Raw genomic sequence first — 15,129 nt, 5'->3', positions numbered from 1 at the left:
AAAAGGTCTGTCTCTGAGTAAGCATGCCGAGTTACTAGTTACTACTAGTACCAATGGAAAAGGAAAAAGATTCTCCAATCCAACACAACACATAACTTGTTTCTCATTCTCTCACTTACTCATTTCAGTGTGGAGGTGTTCAAAAAAGCAGCTTAACTCAAAAAGCAGTTTCAAACTCATCAGCTTCAGTGTGTATGTCTATTATCTCCTAAGTTTTCACCCTTACTTTACTCTCTTGTACTTTTCAGCTCTTTCACTTCAGATTACTGAAGGAAAGTTATTGAGCTTTAGATTTTGCATATACTAATTGTATTAAACAAACCAACACTCTTTTTTTCTCATGATGGAGTTTGCTAGAAGTGAAAAGTTTAGCAACTGTGTTGTTTTTATCTTGTTCTTTAACGCGTTGTTGGTGTGTTCTGTGAGTGGAATTGGAGTTAACTGGGGTACACAGTGTACACATCTTTTGTCACCAACCACAGTGGTGAAAATGCTGAAAGATAATGGGATTCAGAAGGTGAAACTGTTTGATGCTGATCCAAATATCTTAAATGCTCTCAAGAAGACTGGTATTCAAGTCATGGTTGGGATTCCAAATGACATGCTTTATACACTTGCTAATAGTCTTCCAGCTGCTGAAAAATGGGTTTCCAAGAATGTTTCTGCTCATGTCTCTTCTGGAGGTGTTGACATCAGGTATACCCTCTATTTGAATTTATTTTTTTAGGGTTTTGTTCTGACCTTAAGTACGCTTGTTCGATTTGGGTCTTGTGTAAGCCCTCACAGTGAGTGTTAGTGTTTATAATTAGCCTCGATTCCTAAGCAATGTGAGACGAAGAGTAAGATGGATATTATCCCCCAATCTGAGCTGAAAAGGCTACTGGGCCTGTTAAACCCTCTTTACCAAAGAGGGTGTGGATGCACTGCTTTTGTGGGTTATTACCTGCTTTAAGCCCTTAGTTAAAAACAAGTTAGTGAGTTGAGAAGTGTGGTGTTTATAAACTGTGCATATACCAAAGATTTTCTTTAGAAATATGAATGAATAACATCATGGCAGCCAGCCCTACTACCGATTGGATGACAATTAATTTGGTTTTACAGTGCAATAGCTTGGAATTTAAAAAAAATAATAATCAATTTCTAATCGTTTATTAACATACCTAATGTGAAGACATGCAAACTAAGAAATGCCAGAAATAGTTTTGTTGCTGTTTCTGCTCTTGAATGATTTACCAATGATATACAAGTCCACAATTCCATTTACGATTCTTTGTTTTTTAGTTTTTATCTATTTTACATTAGCCTGATAAGAACCAAGTTAAGATGCAAGATTTAAAATTCAGTATATGTAGTGTTTTACCGCAAGTTGTTGTATCTAACACAATCACCAAATGTTTATGTTACTGTGAAGTTATCTGATCTCCTAACTGTCAAATAATGCATGTGGCAGATTTTAGTTTTTTGCTCCATTATTCTTCTGATTTGGATACGTATCTTGAACATTTCACTTGAAATGCAAGATTTGAAACACGCATAGGATATAACATAGACACAAGCATTATCAATAATGATTCTGCTAACTTTCTCTAAGAGGATTTAAGTGTATCTCATTGATTACGTATAATGCTGTGTCCTTGTTATGCTACATTCTATATTTTGTCATTCATAGACATTTATTTCTCATGGTCTTTACAAGGTATGTTGCTGTGGGTAACGAACCATTCCTGTCAACATACAATGGCACCTTTGAAGCAACAACACTGCCAGCTCTTGTAAACATCCAGGCAGCTCTCACAAAAGCCGGTCTGAGCAGTCGGGTCAAAGTCACTGTCCCTTTAAACGCTGATGTATATGAAAGCTCATCAGAAAAGCCATCCGACGGCGATTTCAGATCGAATATCAACAATCTCATGCTGCAGATTGTCAAATTCTTGAGCGACAACGGAGCTCCATTTACCGTTAACATTTATCCTTTTATCAGCCTCTACTTGGATCCCAGTTTCCCCTCTGAATATGCCTTTTTCAATGGCTTCCAGTCTGCTATAGTTGACAATGGAAAGACCTACGACAACGTGCTCGATGCTAACCATGATACTCTGGTTTGGGCACTACAAAAACACGGTTATGGAAACATGCCTATAATTGTCGGAGAAATAGGGTGGCCTACGGACGGAGACAAATTTGCAAATCTTCAAAATGCGCAGCGATTTAACCAAGGTTTTATGTCAAAGTATGTTTCCGGAAAGGGTACACCAATGAGGCCTAGTCCTATAGACGCATACCTATTTAGTTTCATAGATGAAGATAATAAGAGCATTCAGCCCGGGAACTTCGAGCGTCATTGGGGGTTGTTTTACTTAGACGGACAGCCCAAATACCAACTTAATCTTGGAACAGGCCGGGCCAATGGATTGGTAGGAGCTAGTGGTGTTGATCATTTGGCGAAAAAGTGGTGCGTTTTGAAGCCTTCAGCAAATCTTAATAGTGATCAATTGGCACCAAGTGTATCTTATGCTTGTCAAAATGCTGATTGTACTAGTCTTGGATATGGAACTTCATGTAGTAATTTAGATCTGAAAGGCAATATCTCTTATGCATTTAACAGTTACTACCAAGTTAATGATCAGATGGATAGTGCATGCAAATTCCCTGGACTTTCAATGGTTACTGATAAAGATCCTTCAGTTGGAACTTGCAAATTCAGAATCATGATACAGACAGATTCTGCTGAGCTAAATGGCATGGTTGGGTCAACAACAACAGCATTCCTTGCTTTGGTTTTTTTACTCTTGTGTAATGTTACATTTTGATTTGCATGCTTTTATTTTTAATTTATTATTTATGGATAACTTGATATGTCTATTAAAAATTCTCAGTATGTATGAGCTTAGCCGGTGTATAAAAACACTCGTAGCAGATCAAAGAATGGGTAAAATTCAGCGAGGTTCTTTAAATCACATATCTTAGACGGTATTTTGGTGGAGCTGGTGAAGCTTATATGGTTTGCTTATATGGTTTTCGCTAAAAAAATAAAAATAGAATGAGAAACAAACTTGATAGAATGACAAAAGTTGATTACAATGAGATACAATTTCTATAGTGTAGTATATGTGTCCAATCGAGTAGCAAGCTTGATGCAATACATTAATCATACTACAATAGAATTTAGTCATTAAGAGTTTATAGTAGATATATGAACTTTAATATAATGTTGCTCTGGGAATACCCAATTTCCCAATGCAAAGCAATCTGTTTGGTCGATCTTAGTTGTATGTTGCATAATTCTTCTTCCTTTGAGGGGACTAATTCTTGTAGTTAGTTTGGACATTTTTCTTGGTAATAATGCATTAATTTAAGGTTTCTACTACATTTACTTCTACCCATTCTTTACCGAAGATTGTCTTCTACTAACCTCCCCTAAACTATATGTATATGTCACTTACACCCCCTCCATTTTCCCACTTGACAAAAACATCCCCTGCCGTTAAAATCATCCACCTTCCGTTAAAGTTGTCTACCTCACGTTAAGAAGAAAATGAAACGTTGCACCGGCCTCCACATCCTTTGTCACTTGTTCTGCAATTGAACCATTTGTGAACAAACTACCAATACATACCAAAAAATTTGTTTCAACTGAAGTGGATTTTGGATTTTGATTGATTGATTTTTGTTATACCGTAATTACTTATTTACCACGTCTGCTATTATTAATCTATCACAATCATTTTTCTCTCCCTGAAACACTTTGATTCCAAGCCTCCTATCCACCATGGAAATAAAACTAACACCTCGGCTCTGTTTCACCACCGAAGCATCACACATATCACATATATTATCGAGTATCTCTTCCATTTTTGCTTGTTTCTTTCGTTTCTCTATGACATATTTCTAATCATTCATCATTAGGTATTTTTGTTTCAAGGGTGTATTCACGTTTATATGGGGCTTATTCTTCAATTGAAATGAAGAAAAATAAAAGGATTTAAAAAGCCTTCAACAATAAGAGGAATATTTAATGGTTTGGTAGAAGATTACCATCACTCATCATCAATAGAAAAGTAATGGTTGCAATTTTTAACAGAATTATAAACGGTGTTAGTTGAGAAGGGAGGTGCTTGTGTGTTTTAAGAAACCTTAAGGGAGGTTAGTGTCAATTATTAAACTAGAGGGGATGTTTGTGTCATTTGAAGAAACCTCAAGGGAGGTCCTTGTAATTTTCCCTAGAATATAATTGCCACAGATTATTTAGAACGTGAAAAAAGCTGTCATTTTGATACAAAAACTAAATTATTTTAGAAGAATATTAGAAATGAATAAGCCATCAATTTAAAGTATCGGTTTCTTTAATTTAATTTTTTTTTAACAAGTTAAATTAGCTCACACATACCTCGCATGAGTTTTTCGTCTATTCACAACCTTCAAATCTTTCAAAAAAAAAAAAAATTCACAACCTTCAAAGTTTTGTCCATAAAAAAATATATTAACTTTTATAAAGACCGATAATTTTTTTTCTTCATATTTTATCTTATTTTTTAAATTGAGACTATTCGTACAAACAATAATATTATGAAAGAAATAAATCACCGTTAAAGTTTAATAGAGACAAAACCTAAAAACTCGTGATTTTGTATGATTTTTTTTTGTGGCAGTCGGAGTTTGAACCTCAAACTTTGCATATATTATGCATTGTTAAATAATTATAAAAACATATTCGTTCCATAAAAAAATTCAATGGAATTATAAAAAAAATAAAGAAAAAGTTATTAATTACTACAAGATCTTTTTTTTTTCAATTAATCCGGTGGTTAAAATTTCACATTTTAAGTTGAGTAAGCGGAAAATACAAGGTTCAAACCTCTACTTCTACATATTTCAACACAATAACTCTAATATTTGAATTATACTCATCCAAATACGATATTCTTACATAATATTTTAAATTTCACAAAACATTGAGTCTTTTATGTAATTGTAAGTTATAAACAAAACAAAAATCTATATATACAAAAAATTACACATAAGTGAAAGACAAACAAACAACAAGCTGAACAGTTAAATTTTTTGATGACAAAATCAATTTCGTAAGCACAACAACCGTAAACGTAAGAGACATAATATGACCTTTTAAACTTGATGTAAAATGCAAATGGTATAACATGTTGATTTGCAGAACACATTTTTTCATATTTGACATATTTGTTTGACGCAACTTTAAGGGCTGGTTGCCCCATTGTAAAAGGCCAATCAAATTATAATATTTTATGAAAAAAAATTCTTTCAAATTCTCAATCAAATACAATACACTCTCTAGACACTATTATAAGCAAATTTCAGATTCATTAAATAAATGATATAAATGATCTATATAGAAACCAATAATCTATTCAATGAATTAAAAATAGATTTTTGTTTATAATAGTGGTAACTTTTTTATCTCCTTTAAAAAAAAAAAAATATCCAATTCAGAGAAGTGTTATTCGGGCTGGTTTCTCTTGGGTTGGGTAAGTTTTTTGTTGGTTGTTTTTGTTAGGGCTTTGGAAGTGGGAACTTGGAGAAGTAGTGTTAGGGTTAATCACGCAGCCAACTGGGTCGAATATCTCCGGAACATTCTGATCCATCGGTGTTGAGTTGTGCACTTCTCTTCTAACTCTATATTTCACCATCCCTGCAACACAACACAACCCTTATTATACTTTACAATTTCCATAGGTAGTTAGAATCATACATAAACACAAACATTAATCATCAATTTTTCATTATCATTAATTAATTAAATCACACGGTTGCCGGACAAATTAATCATCTCTGTATCGCCGCCGTAACTGATTTTCGATGGATAATCAACCGAATCAAAATCAAGCTCTACCACCACGTGACGAAGAAGAAGACGAAGATTCATCGAGGATGGAAGATGAAGAGTTAATTTCAAAGGTTAACAAACTCATGGATAAAATCACTTCCTCTCCCGATAACCCTAAACCTAATGTTCTTCACGCTCTTGCCACCATTCTTGAAACTCAAGAGTCCAAGTACGTTCCAACCATTCTTTTCTAATTTTTTAATTAATTAATTTCTTAGGCATTCATGTATTGCATTTACCAATTCTCAGCTTACACTATGAATATTGTATTTCATTTTTTCTAATAATTTAATTTAATTTTTGAAATGTAGCTACATGGATGAGAATGCTCATTCATCTTCAACCAATGCTCGTGCTGCCCATAACATTGGACGCCTTGGGAGTATAATTCGGGTATTATTATTTGATCTTTTTTGGTGTAGTTTTTTTTTTTTTTTTTTTTTTTAAGATTATTAAATTACCGAGGTAGTAATTTGGCTTTTGTTACATTTTTTTACACAGGAAAACGATGATTTCTTTGAGTTAATATCTTTGAAGTTTCTCTCAGAAAATGGATACTCCACCGCAGTTCGAGCTGCTTCTGTCAGACTACTCTTGTGCTGTTCCCTAACTTGGATTGTAAGATTATTTTTTCCACTTGTTTTGGTTGGCTTTTGTGATTTTTTTTATCGTGTTTTCGTCATTCTGCGGGTATTGGTGTCTCATGAATTTGATGAATTTTTAATTGGACAGTATCCCCATGTTTTTGAAGAACCGGTCCTTGAGAACTTAAACAATTGGGCGACGGAGGATAGTAGTAGGTCGGCGGCGGAGGAGCAAAACCTGAAGCGTGATCCGGTGGGAAAAGATGCCTCGGATTCTGAAATGTTGAAAGCATATTCTACTGGACTCCTTGCCGTGTGTTTGGTTGGGTATGCTATGCTGCTCCATCGATGAGCTGTTGTCTGTTTTAGATGTCGGGGGCAGAAGTTTTTGCTTCACTGTGTCTTTATTTTTGCTTCTTGACGACGTTGGTGGTCTTACTTATTATCCCTCTTTTTTACTCATATTTTTCTTGTTGAATTTTAAATGATTTCAGTGGAGGTCAAATAGTGGAAGATGTATTGACATCTGGCTTGTCAGCTAAGCTCATGCGATATCTTCGTTTGCGCGTGCTGGGTGAGACTAGTGGCAGCCAGAAAGATAGTAGTCATTTATCGGAGAACAAACATTCATCTGGGAATACTTCAGTGAGAGGTAGAGATGATAGTCGTGGAAGGTTTCGCCAGCTCCTGGAATCAAGTCATGTAGATGATACAAGGATGATTGAAGAGGGATCTTTTGATGACCAAGCTCCTGAACGGGGTCAGGATAGCGGACAAGCTTGCCAAGAAGATCCTTGGATAGATGGTGAACCACCTGATGGACTCGGCGAGGGTGCTGATGACTGCGAGGCTGATTCTGATGGGGAAGAGAGATGGCGCTGTAGAGATATTCGTGATGGAAGGATTAAATATGGTGAGCATGAAGACAATGCTAGAGACGAATCTTCTAGGCGGCGTACTAACCGCGGATGGGGAAGATCTAGGGGGAAAGGAAGGGTCAATGAAGGGCCAGTAGAAAGTGAACATGTTCTGTCATCTGCTGGTTCCGCCAGTCGCCTAGGACAGGGGAGGAGTGTTAGAGATAGGAGCTCGTTGAGGAATGGTGACATTAAGCGGGTGCCTGATTCTAAGAAGACTCTTACGAGTTCTATTTCTGAGGCTTTGATTTCTGAAAGAGAGGATAATGATGATTGTTTCCAAGAGTGCCGTATTGGAAGTAAAGATATCTCCGATCTTGTTCGGAAAGCAGTCCAAGCTGCTGAAGCTGAAGCCAGATCAGCCAATGCACCTGAAGAAGCCGTCAAAGCAGCTGGTGATGCTGCTGCTGACCTTGTTAAAACTGCAGCTTCGGAGGTACGCTGATGCTCGATCACCTTTTTCAAATACAAAAAATTATACTGTGTTAATATATTGTGGGTGTGACTGTACTTCATAACTTATCAAAACTTAAATGATAAAATATCTTATTTCATGTATATATTCAGGAATATAAATCCACCTATGATGAAGAAGCATCTGTTTTGGCTGCTTCGAGAGCTGCATCAACTGTTATTGATGCGGCATCTGCTGTTGAAGTTTCAAGGTACTTAAGAATATAATTACGAACAATTTGAGTGCTGAGGCAAATAATTGCCAGATAGGTTCTCTTAGCCGTTTTGACAACGTTATTATTGGATTGGTTGCAGGAGATCTGTCTGCATCAATACCGAGACAGAGAATGTTACTAGCAGAGAAACAGAATCCATTGAGGATGTTGAAGATTATTTCCTCCCAGACACTCTAACACTTACACAATTGAGGGAAAAATATTGCATTCAGTGTCTCGCATTACTTGGAGAATACGTTGAAGTTCTTGGACCTGTATTGCACGAGAAGGGTGTTGATGTTTGTCTTGGACTTCTGCAGCAAAATTCTAAACATCACGAGCCGTCCAAGGTTGCTTTTGTGTTGCCTGATGTCATGAAGCTGATATGCGCTTTGGCTGCCCATAGGAAATTTGCTGCACTATTTGTGGACCGTGGGGGAATGCAAAAGCTTCTTGCTGTCCCTAGAACGGCCCAAACATTCTTTGGCCTTTCTTCGTGTTTATTTACCATCGGTTCCCTTCAGGTATTCAATATTTTTAATTGTAATAATCGTGATGTGAGATGTGTAATAGCGATTATACTCCAAACCTTTGTGTACATCTTCCTTGTTATTTGATCTTCCTACAATGCTATTACATTATTTTGACTCTAGATTCTTATTTCAGGGGATAATGGAACGGGTTTGTGCTCTTCCATCCGATGTGATTTATCATGTGGTTGAGTTGGCTCTCCAACTCATCGAGTGCAATCAAGACCTAGCCCGGAAGAATGCAGCATTGTTTTTTGCTGCCGCATTTGTCTTTAGAGCAGTTCTCGATGCTTTTGACTCTCAGGATGGTTTACAGAAATTACTGGGCCTTCTCAATGATGCTGCTTCCATAAGATCAGGAGTAACTTCTGGAGCCTTGGGCTCGTCTAACTCGGGATCACTTCGAAATGATAGAACATCATCTGCTGAAGTGCTGACCTCATCTGAGAAGCAGGTAGCCTATCACACTTGTGTTGCTCTGCGGCAATATTTCAGAGCACACCTCCTAGTATTAATAGATTCTATCCGTCCAAACAAAAGCAATCGTAGTTCTGCTAGAAATATTCCGAGCACAAGGGCTGCTTACAAGCCACTAGATATTAGTAACGAGGCAATGGATGCAGTATTCTTACAATTACAAAAAGATCGGAAGCTAGGTCCGGCATTTGTCAGAACAGGTTGGCGAGAAGTGGAGAAATTCTTGGCATCCAATGGGCATATTACTATGCTGGAATTATGTCAGGTATGTCATATTTATTATATAGTTTGTAATCCCTTTGTCTTGCAATATATTTATTTACCTAGTTCTTGTTGTTTTATAGGCCCCACCCGTGGAGCGATATCTACATGATTTGCTTCAGTATGCATTAGGGGTTTTGCAAATTGTTACATTGGTACCTAGCAGTCGTAAAATGATTGTAAATGCAACATTAAGCACCAATCGTGCTGGTATTGCTGTAATTTTGGATGCAGCAAATATTGCCAGTAGTCACGTTGACCCCGAGGTAAGTGTCTTGTGGTAGCGATTGTAGTGTTTGCTTCCCTAACATCTGTTGTTGTTAAAGGGAGGTGCTTTAGATTTTTGACATGCTAATGATGCTGATAAATGATATTCTGTATTTCAGATAATTCAACCAGCATTAAATGTTTTAGTCAACCTTGTTTGCCCCCCACCTTCAATCAGCAATAAACCACCTGCAGTGTCACAAGGCCAGCAGTTCCCGTCTTCACAAGCCTCTAATGGTGCTCTAGAGACTAGAGACAGAAATGCCGAACGTAATATCACAGATCCTAGGGAGAGGAATGGAGAGTCCAGTGCTGTAGATCGAGGAAGTGCTGCAGCACTAACTACACAATCTGTGACTACTGCTCCCCAAACTCCCGTTCCCTCTGCAATTTCAGGCTTGGTTGGTGACCGAAGAATATCTTTGGGTGCAGGAGCACGCTGTGCCGGCCTTGCTACACAGTTGGAACAAGGATATCATCAGGCAAGAGAGGCTGTCCGTAATAATAATGGTATAAAGGTTCTTCTGCATCTCCTCCAACCGCGTATATATTCACCTCCTGCTGCCCTGGACTGTCTCCGTGCTCTAGCTTGTCGGGTACTGCTTGGATTAGCCAGAGATGATACTATTGCACATATATTGACAAAACTTCAGGTGAACAACTTTAACTTTCTTTGATATGAACCTTGTATCTTCTTCCAAGATGCAGGGGTAAATTCTCTAGTTATAGAAATGTTGCAGAAATTTGAGGGTCTGCACCTCCCTAGTCAAAGGCCTAATTTCTCTCATAAGAAAACAATATCCTTCTCACGCACTTCTATTTGTATGCAATGTGCTTTATTTCTCTAGCTATTCCCAGCCTTCAACTAACTCCTCTTCTAGCAGTAATTTAGTACCAATAGACATGTGACACCTAACAATTATTTCAACTTACTAAGGGGTCTACCTAACAACTATTTAGTCGCATTTAAGTCTGAAAACTATTAGTATTCTGTTCTCATTGGAAAGTAATTCCTGATATTGTTTGTGTTCTAGGTTGGGAAAAGACTGTCAGAACTAATCCGGGATTCAGGCAGCACGGCACTTGGAACAGAACAGGGTAGGTGGCAAGCTGAACTATCCCAGGCTGCAATTGAGCTAATTGGGGTAAGCATCTCCGCTTTTTGTTGTTGCTGAACTGTGTTTCAGTGTGTCATGTTGGGTTGAGTGAACTTGTTATGGACTCATGCTGTGTGCTTTACTGTTTTTTATTTGTCCGAGTTTCACAACCCATGTTAAAAAAAATATCATACAATTGAGGCTTAAGTTTATTCACTAGAAATTTTACCATATTAACCCAGGATGGAATTGAATGGTAATACTTTTTCTTGCCATGGCACATTATTCTATTCAATTATATTCCAGCTAGAAGAATATCTGTAATGAATTTTTTTTTTTTTTTTTGTATTTTCTTTTTCCTTGTCAATTTTGTTTGTGTTGTGATTTGGAAGTTTAGGGGATGTACATTCTCAATATGTGTTGCATTCTATGTTAGTTCTTTTATAAACTATTTATTTGAGCTTTTTAAAAAAGGTTAAGCTTTGCTTAGAAATTGACTATTTTTAATTTTCAAGAAAAACAAACTTTTTAGGATTAAATTGTTTAAACGGTTTCCAAAATAAATCTTTGAAAAAGAAGTCAAGTAAAACCAGCGATCTTACTTAAACTTAACATAATTTACTGATCTCAATTAAACTAAATATAATTTACATGTGCTCTATGAAGTCTACTATTGATGCTTAAATTGTCTGCTACTGATACTTATGTTGCAATTACATTTGTAGATTGTGGCTAATTTAGGGCGTGCAAGTACATTAGTTGCTAGTGATGCAGCTACTCCTGCATTAAGGCGCATTGAAAGGGCTGCCATAGCTGCTGCCACTCCTATTACTTACCCTTCAAGGTTTCCAGTCTTTTTTACATTACAAAAATTCACCATTCAGGATTTTTGTATACATTTACAGTTCTTCTGCCAACCTTTATTGCGGTATCCCTTCTGATGGCTGTTTATTTGTTGGTTGTCTTATGCAGGGAACTCTTGCTCTTAATTCATGAACACTTGCAGGCATCTGGATTGGGACAAACTGCCTCTTTATTGCTTAAAGAGGCTCAGTTAACTTCTTTGCCGTCATTACTTGCTCCATCTTCCCTTGCACAACAACCCACAACACAGGAAGTTTCTTCAACACAAATTCAGTGGCCTTCTGGTCGTACTCCTAGTGGATTTCTCACTAGTAAACTGAAGTATAATTCAAAGAATGAGGATGCTTGCTTGAAAAGTGATGCTGGCTCTGCAAGGAAAAAGTCGCTAACTTTCTCGTCATCTTTTGGTTCTCATACAAGACACCAAGTTATCGACTCTCGGCATTCATCGGCCAGAAAATGGTTACGTGCTGGGAAAGAGTCTTCAGAAACTAGTACAGTAGAGAATCCATCTGAATCTTCAGTAAAACATAACACTGAAACTGGATCTCAGTTCAAGACTCCAATCACCTTGCCGACCAAACGAAAGTTATCGGATCTAAAGGACATACCAATGTTTTCATCATCTGGAAAGCGACTAAATGTCGGGGATCAGGGACTTCGTTCTCCTATTTGCTCAAGTTCAGTTCGTAAAAGCAGCCTGCATACTGATGCTGTTGGGCTTTTCACACCAACTAGTAATCTGAGGAGTCAGCAAGGCCGTTGTACAGCTGACTATGTGGATGACAATCAGTACTGCATCTCAAATCTAGGTCAGATGACACCATCCTCCCAAGTAGTGAATGACCTTCAGCCGAACAACCCTGAGCGTGTGACACTGGATTCTCTAGTGGTTCAGTATCTGAAACATCAGCATCGCCAATGCCCAGCCCCCATTACCACCCTTCCTCCAATATCTCTTCTGCACCCACATGTTTGTCCGGAACCTAAGCGAAGCCTCGATGCCCCCTCTAATGTGACTGCTCGGCTTGGTACCCGTGAATTTAAGTTTATGTATGGTGGAGTACATGGTAATCGCAAGGATCGTCAATTTGTTTTTAGCCGGTTTAGGCCATGGCGCACTTATCGGGACGATGCGGGTGCATTATTAACATGCATTACATTTGTTGGAGACTCTTCGCATATTGCTGTTGGTAGCCATACTGGAGAACTCAAATTTTTTGATTCAAACAACAATAATGTGGTAGAGAGCTTCACTGGCCACGATGCTCCCTTGACCCTTGTTCAATCTTTTGTTTCTGGTGAGACCCAATTGTTGCTTTCTTCGTCCTCTAAAGATGTTAAGATGTGGGATGCAACATCAATATTAGCTGGTCCCACCCGATCATTTGAAGGGTGCAAGGCTGCCAGGTTTAGTAATTCCGGGAAAACATTCGCTGCCTTGTCTTCAGAATCTACAGCACGGGAAATCCTTTTATATGATATCCAAGAAGGCAAGTTAGAAGCAACGTTGTCAGATACATTCACTACTTCTACAGGGCGGGGTCATGCTTATTCTTCAATCCACTTTAGCCCTGCCGATTCAATGCTGCTTTGGAATGGTGTCTTATGGGACCCGCGAGTGTCTACTCCTGTTCATCGCTTTGATCAGTTCACTGATTATGGAGGTGGAGGCTTTCATCCTGCTGGAAATGAGGTATTTGAAATCCTGCATGTCTGAACATTATACTTATAGATTGATTTTACATTGAATCGACTTCCAGTGTAGACTTGTAGATATACTGTTTTTTTACTTAGCGAGTCTATAGAAGTGAGATGATGTTTGGAGGTTCAAATATCAACCTCATTATTTTCTTATGCACCCATAAAATAATTAACTTGGAGATTGTGGAAGAAGGGTTATCATTTATGGCCAAAATTCCATGATTGTTGAGCGACTCCAAGACATAAGTATAATTTTCACATATTTTTTAGCGATGTAATAAGTATACATCAATTGTATTAATAGGTTTTACAGCATCTAAATATATTTCGTCATCATATAACAATTTATGAATATATTAAGCAATATTTTGATGTATTAAATGGTGAAATATGGATGAATATTTGTAGATGTTGTTTGCAATTTCAATTTGTAGTTATTCAGCGTTTTTTTAAATTATAAAATTTGAATATATACTTCCTGTGTACAAAGTCGTATTTCTGACCTTCGTTTCTGTTTTCCCAGGTTATTATAAACTCCGAAGTCTGGGATCTGCGCAAGTTCAGACTTCTACGTAGTGTAGCATCATTAGATCAGACAGCAATAACATTCAATGCTCGTGGAGATGTTATGTATGCAATCTTAAGGAGAAATCTTGAGGATGTAATGTCAGCGATGCATGCACGCCGTGTTAAGCATCCGCTTTTTTCAGCGTTTCGCACGGTGGATGCAATAAATTATTCTGACATTGCTACCATCCCTGTGGATCGTTGTGTTCTTGATTTTGCAACCGAACCAACAGATTCATTTGTTGGGTTGATTACCATGGATGATCAAGGTGATATGTATTCGTCAGCCAGATCATATGAAATTGGTCGTCGGAGGCCAACTGATGATGATTCTGATCCTGATGATGCTGAAAGCGAGGAGGAAGATGAAGATGACGACGATGACAATGAAGATCCTCTTTTAGGCCCTGGTTTTGGTGTGGGAAGTGACAGTGATGCTGAAGACATGAGCAGCAATGAAGATGATGATGATAGTGTAAGTGATCCTGATGATGATGACGACGATGGAGGTTACATGATGGACGATGTAGACTTTGATGGACACGACATGTTGGATATTGTGACTGATGGGGATGAGGACGACGACGATGATGATAGTCAAGGACTTGAATCCGGAAGTAGTGATGACGATTATGGCTTTGGTTATTAATTGTTAATCTGAGAGGCTGTAATTATAATCTCTTCATTGTATTCATTTTTGGGCGAAAGGTCGCTTTGTTTTCTCAAAATTTTGCTGTAGTCTTTCACATTTAACTCTTCCTACTCAGTGGTATAAAGTCGAGTAGCATAATTGTATATATTTTTAGGAAACTGCATTTTTACTGGGCTGCGAATGCGTTATGGGGGTGCAACTGTTTTGTTTTTGTTTACAGCTTTTTTAGAGAATTTTTTTTTTTAAAAAAAAAAGCTTCAAAATCAGAAATCGGTCTAAATAGTTTCTTGGAAGAAGTCATACTGTTACCGACTATTTTTCAATGACAATTTTTTAAAAATGCTTGAAATAATTATCTAATTTGAGTGCAATTTCTAATGTGCACAAGTCACTCAAGTGGTGCATGGTGCAAGATTAATTTCTAAATGAATATCGATACACTTGAAGGTTATAAATTTTCACCTGAGGAATCAAGACCATGTTGTTTCGATATTCCTTGTACAGCAGCTATTTGAAGTCAGATCTTAAACCGATAAAAATCGTCTAACATCAAATTAAAACAAAAAATACAATCAGCATACTGATGGATAAAAGATTTGGGGTTTAAAGAAAGTTTTGAAACCCAAGTTGAATCGATTGAAGATTATAACAGTAACAAGTGCTGCTGGGTATGTTAACATG

General features: G+C 37.4%; 2 protein-coding genes across 2 annotated transcripts; both read left to right on the top strand.

The window, feature by feature from the left end:
- Positions 1-76: 76 nt before the first annotated feature.
- On the top strand, positions 77-2,954 carry LOC146942586 (glucan endo-1,3-beta-glucosidase 5-like). Its single transcript, XM_085756608.1, has 2 exons — positions 77-696; positions 1,697-2,954. The coding sequence occupies exons 1-2, from the start codon at positions 341-343 to the stop codon at positions 2,808-2,810; spliced, it is 1,470 nt and encodes a 489-aa protein (XP_085612734.1). The 5' UTR covers positions 77-340; the 3' UTR covers positions 2,811-2,954.
- A 2,549-nt stretch (positions 2,955-5,503) lies between these two features.
- Positions 5,504-14,647, top strand: DCAF1 (DDB1-CUL4 associated factor 1). The gene is made up of 14 exons (XM_085756607.1): positions 5,504-6,029; positions 6,172-6,253; positions 6,362-6,478; positions 6,593-6,771; positions 6,939-7,797; positions 7,929-8,026; positions 8,130-8,553; positions 8,696-9,301; positions 9,381-9,563; positions 9,684-10,217; positions 10,599-10,709; positions 11,387-11,505; positions 11,634-13,221; positions 13,753-14,647. The coding sequence occupies exons 1-14, from the start codon at positions 5,833-5,835 to the stop codon at positions 14,443-14,445; spliced, it is 5,790 nt and encodes a 1,929-aa protein (XP_085612733.1). The 5' UTR covers positions 5,504-5,832; the 3' UTR covers positions 14,446-14,647.
- The last annotated feature ends 482 nt before the right edge of the window (positions 14,648-15,129 follow it).

The sequence above is a fragment of the Medicago sativa genome, chromosome 3, assembly GCF_051527215.1.
Source record: "Medicago sativa cultivar Bolivia chromosome 3, Bolivia_mono, whole genome shotgun sequence".
NCBI classification, from domain to species: domain Eukaryota; kingdom Viridiplantae; phylum Streptophyta; class Magnoliopsida; order Fabales; family Fabaceae; genus Medicago; species Medicago sativa.
This window is presented reverse-complemented; position numbering and strand designations above follow the sequence as displayed.

Excerpts from the sequence above, each read along its gene's own strand:
- LOC146942586 (XM_085756608.1), top strand. The coding sequence starts at position 341 with ATGATGGAGTTTGCTAGAAGTGAAAAGTTTAGCAACTGTGTTGTTTTT. Across the intron at positions 697-1,696 it reads TCTGGAGGTGTTGACATCAG|GTATGTTGCTGTGGGTAACG; the intron begins GTATACCCTCTA and ends GGTCTTTACAAG.
- DCAF1 (XM_085756607.1), top strand. The coding sequence starts at position 5,833 with ATGGATAATCAACCGAATCAAAATCAAGCTCTACCACCACGTGACGAA. Across the intron at positions 6,479-6,592 it reads GCTGTTCCCTAACTTGGATT|TATCCCCATGTTTTTGAAGA; the intron begins GTAAGATTATTT and ends TTAATTGGACAG. Across the intron at positions 10,710-11,386 it reads CTGCAATTGAGCTAATTGGG|ATTGTGGCTAATTTAGGGCG; the intron begins GTAAGCATCTCC and ends TTACATTTGTAG.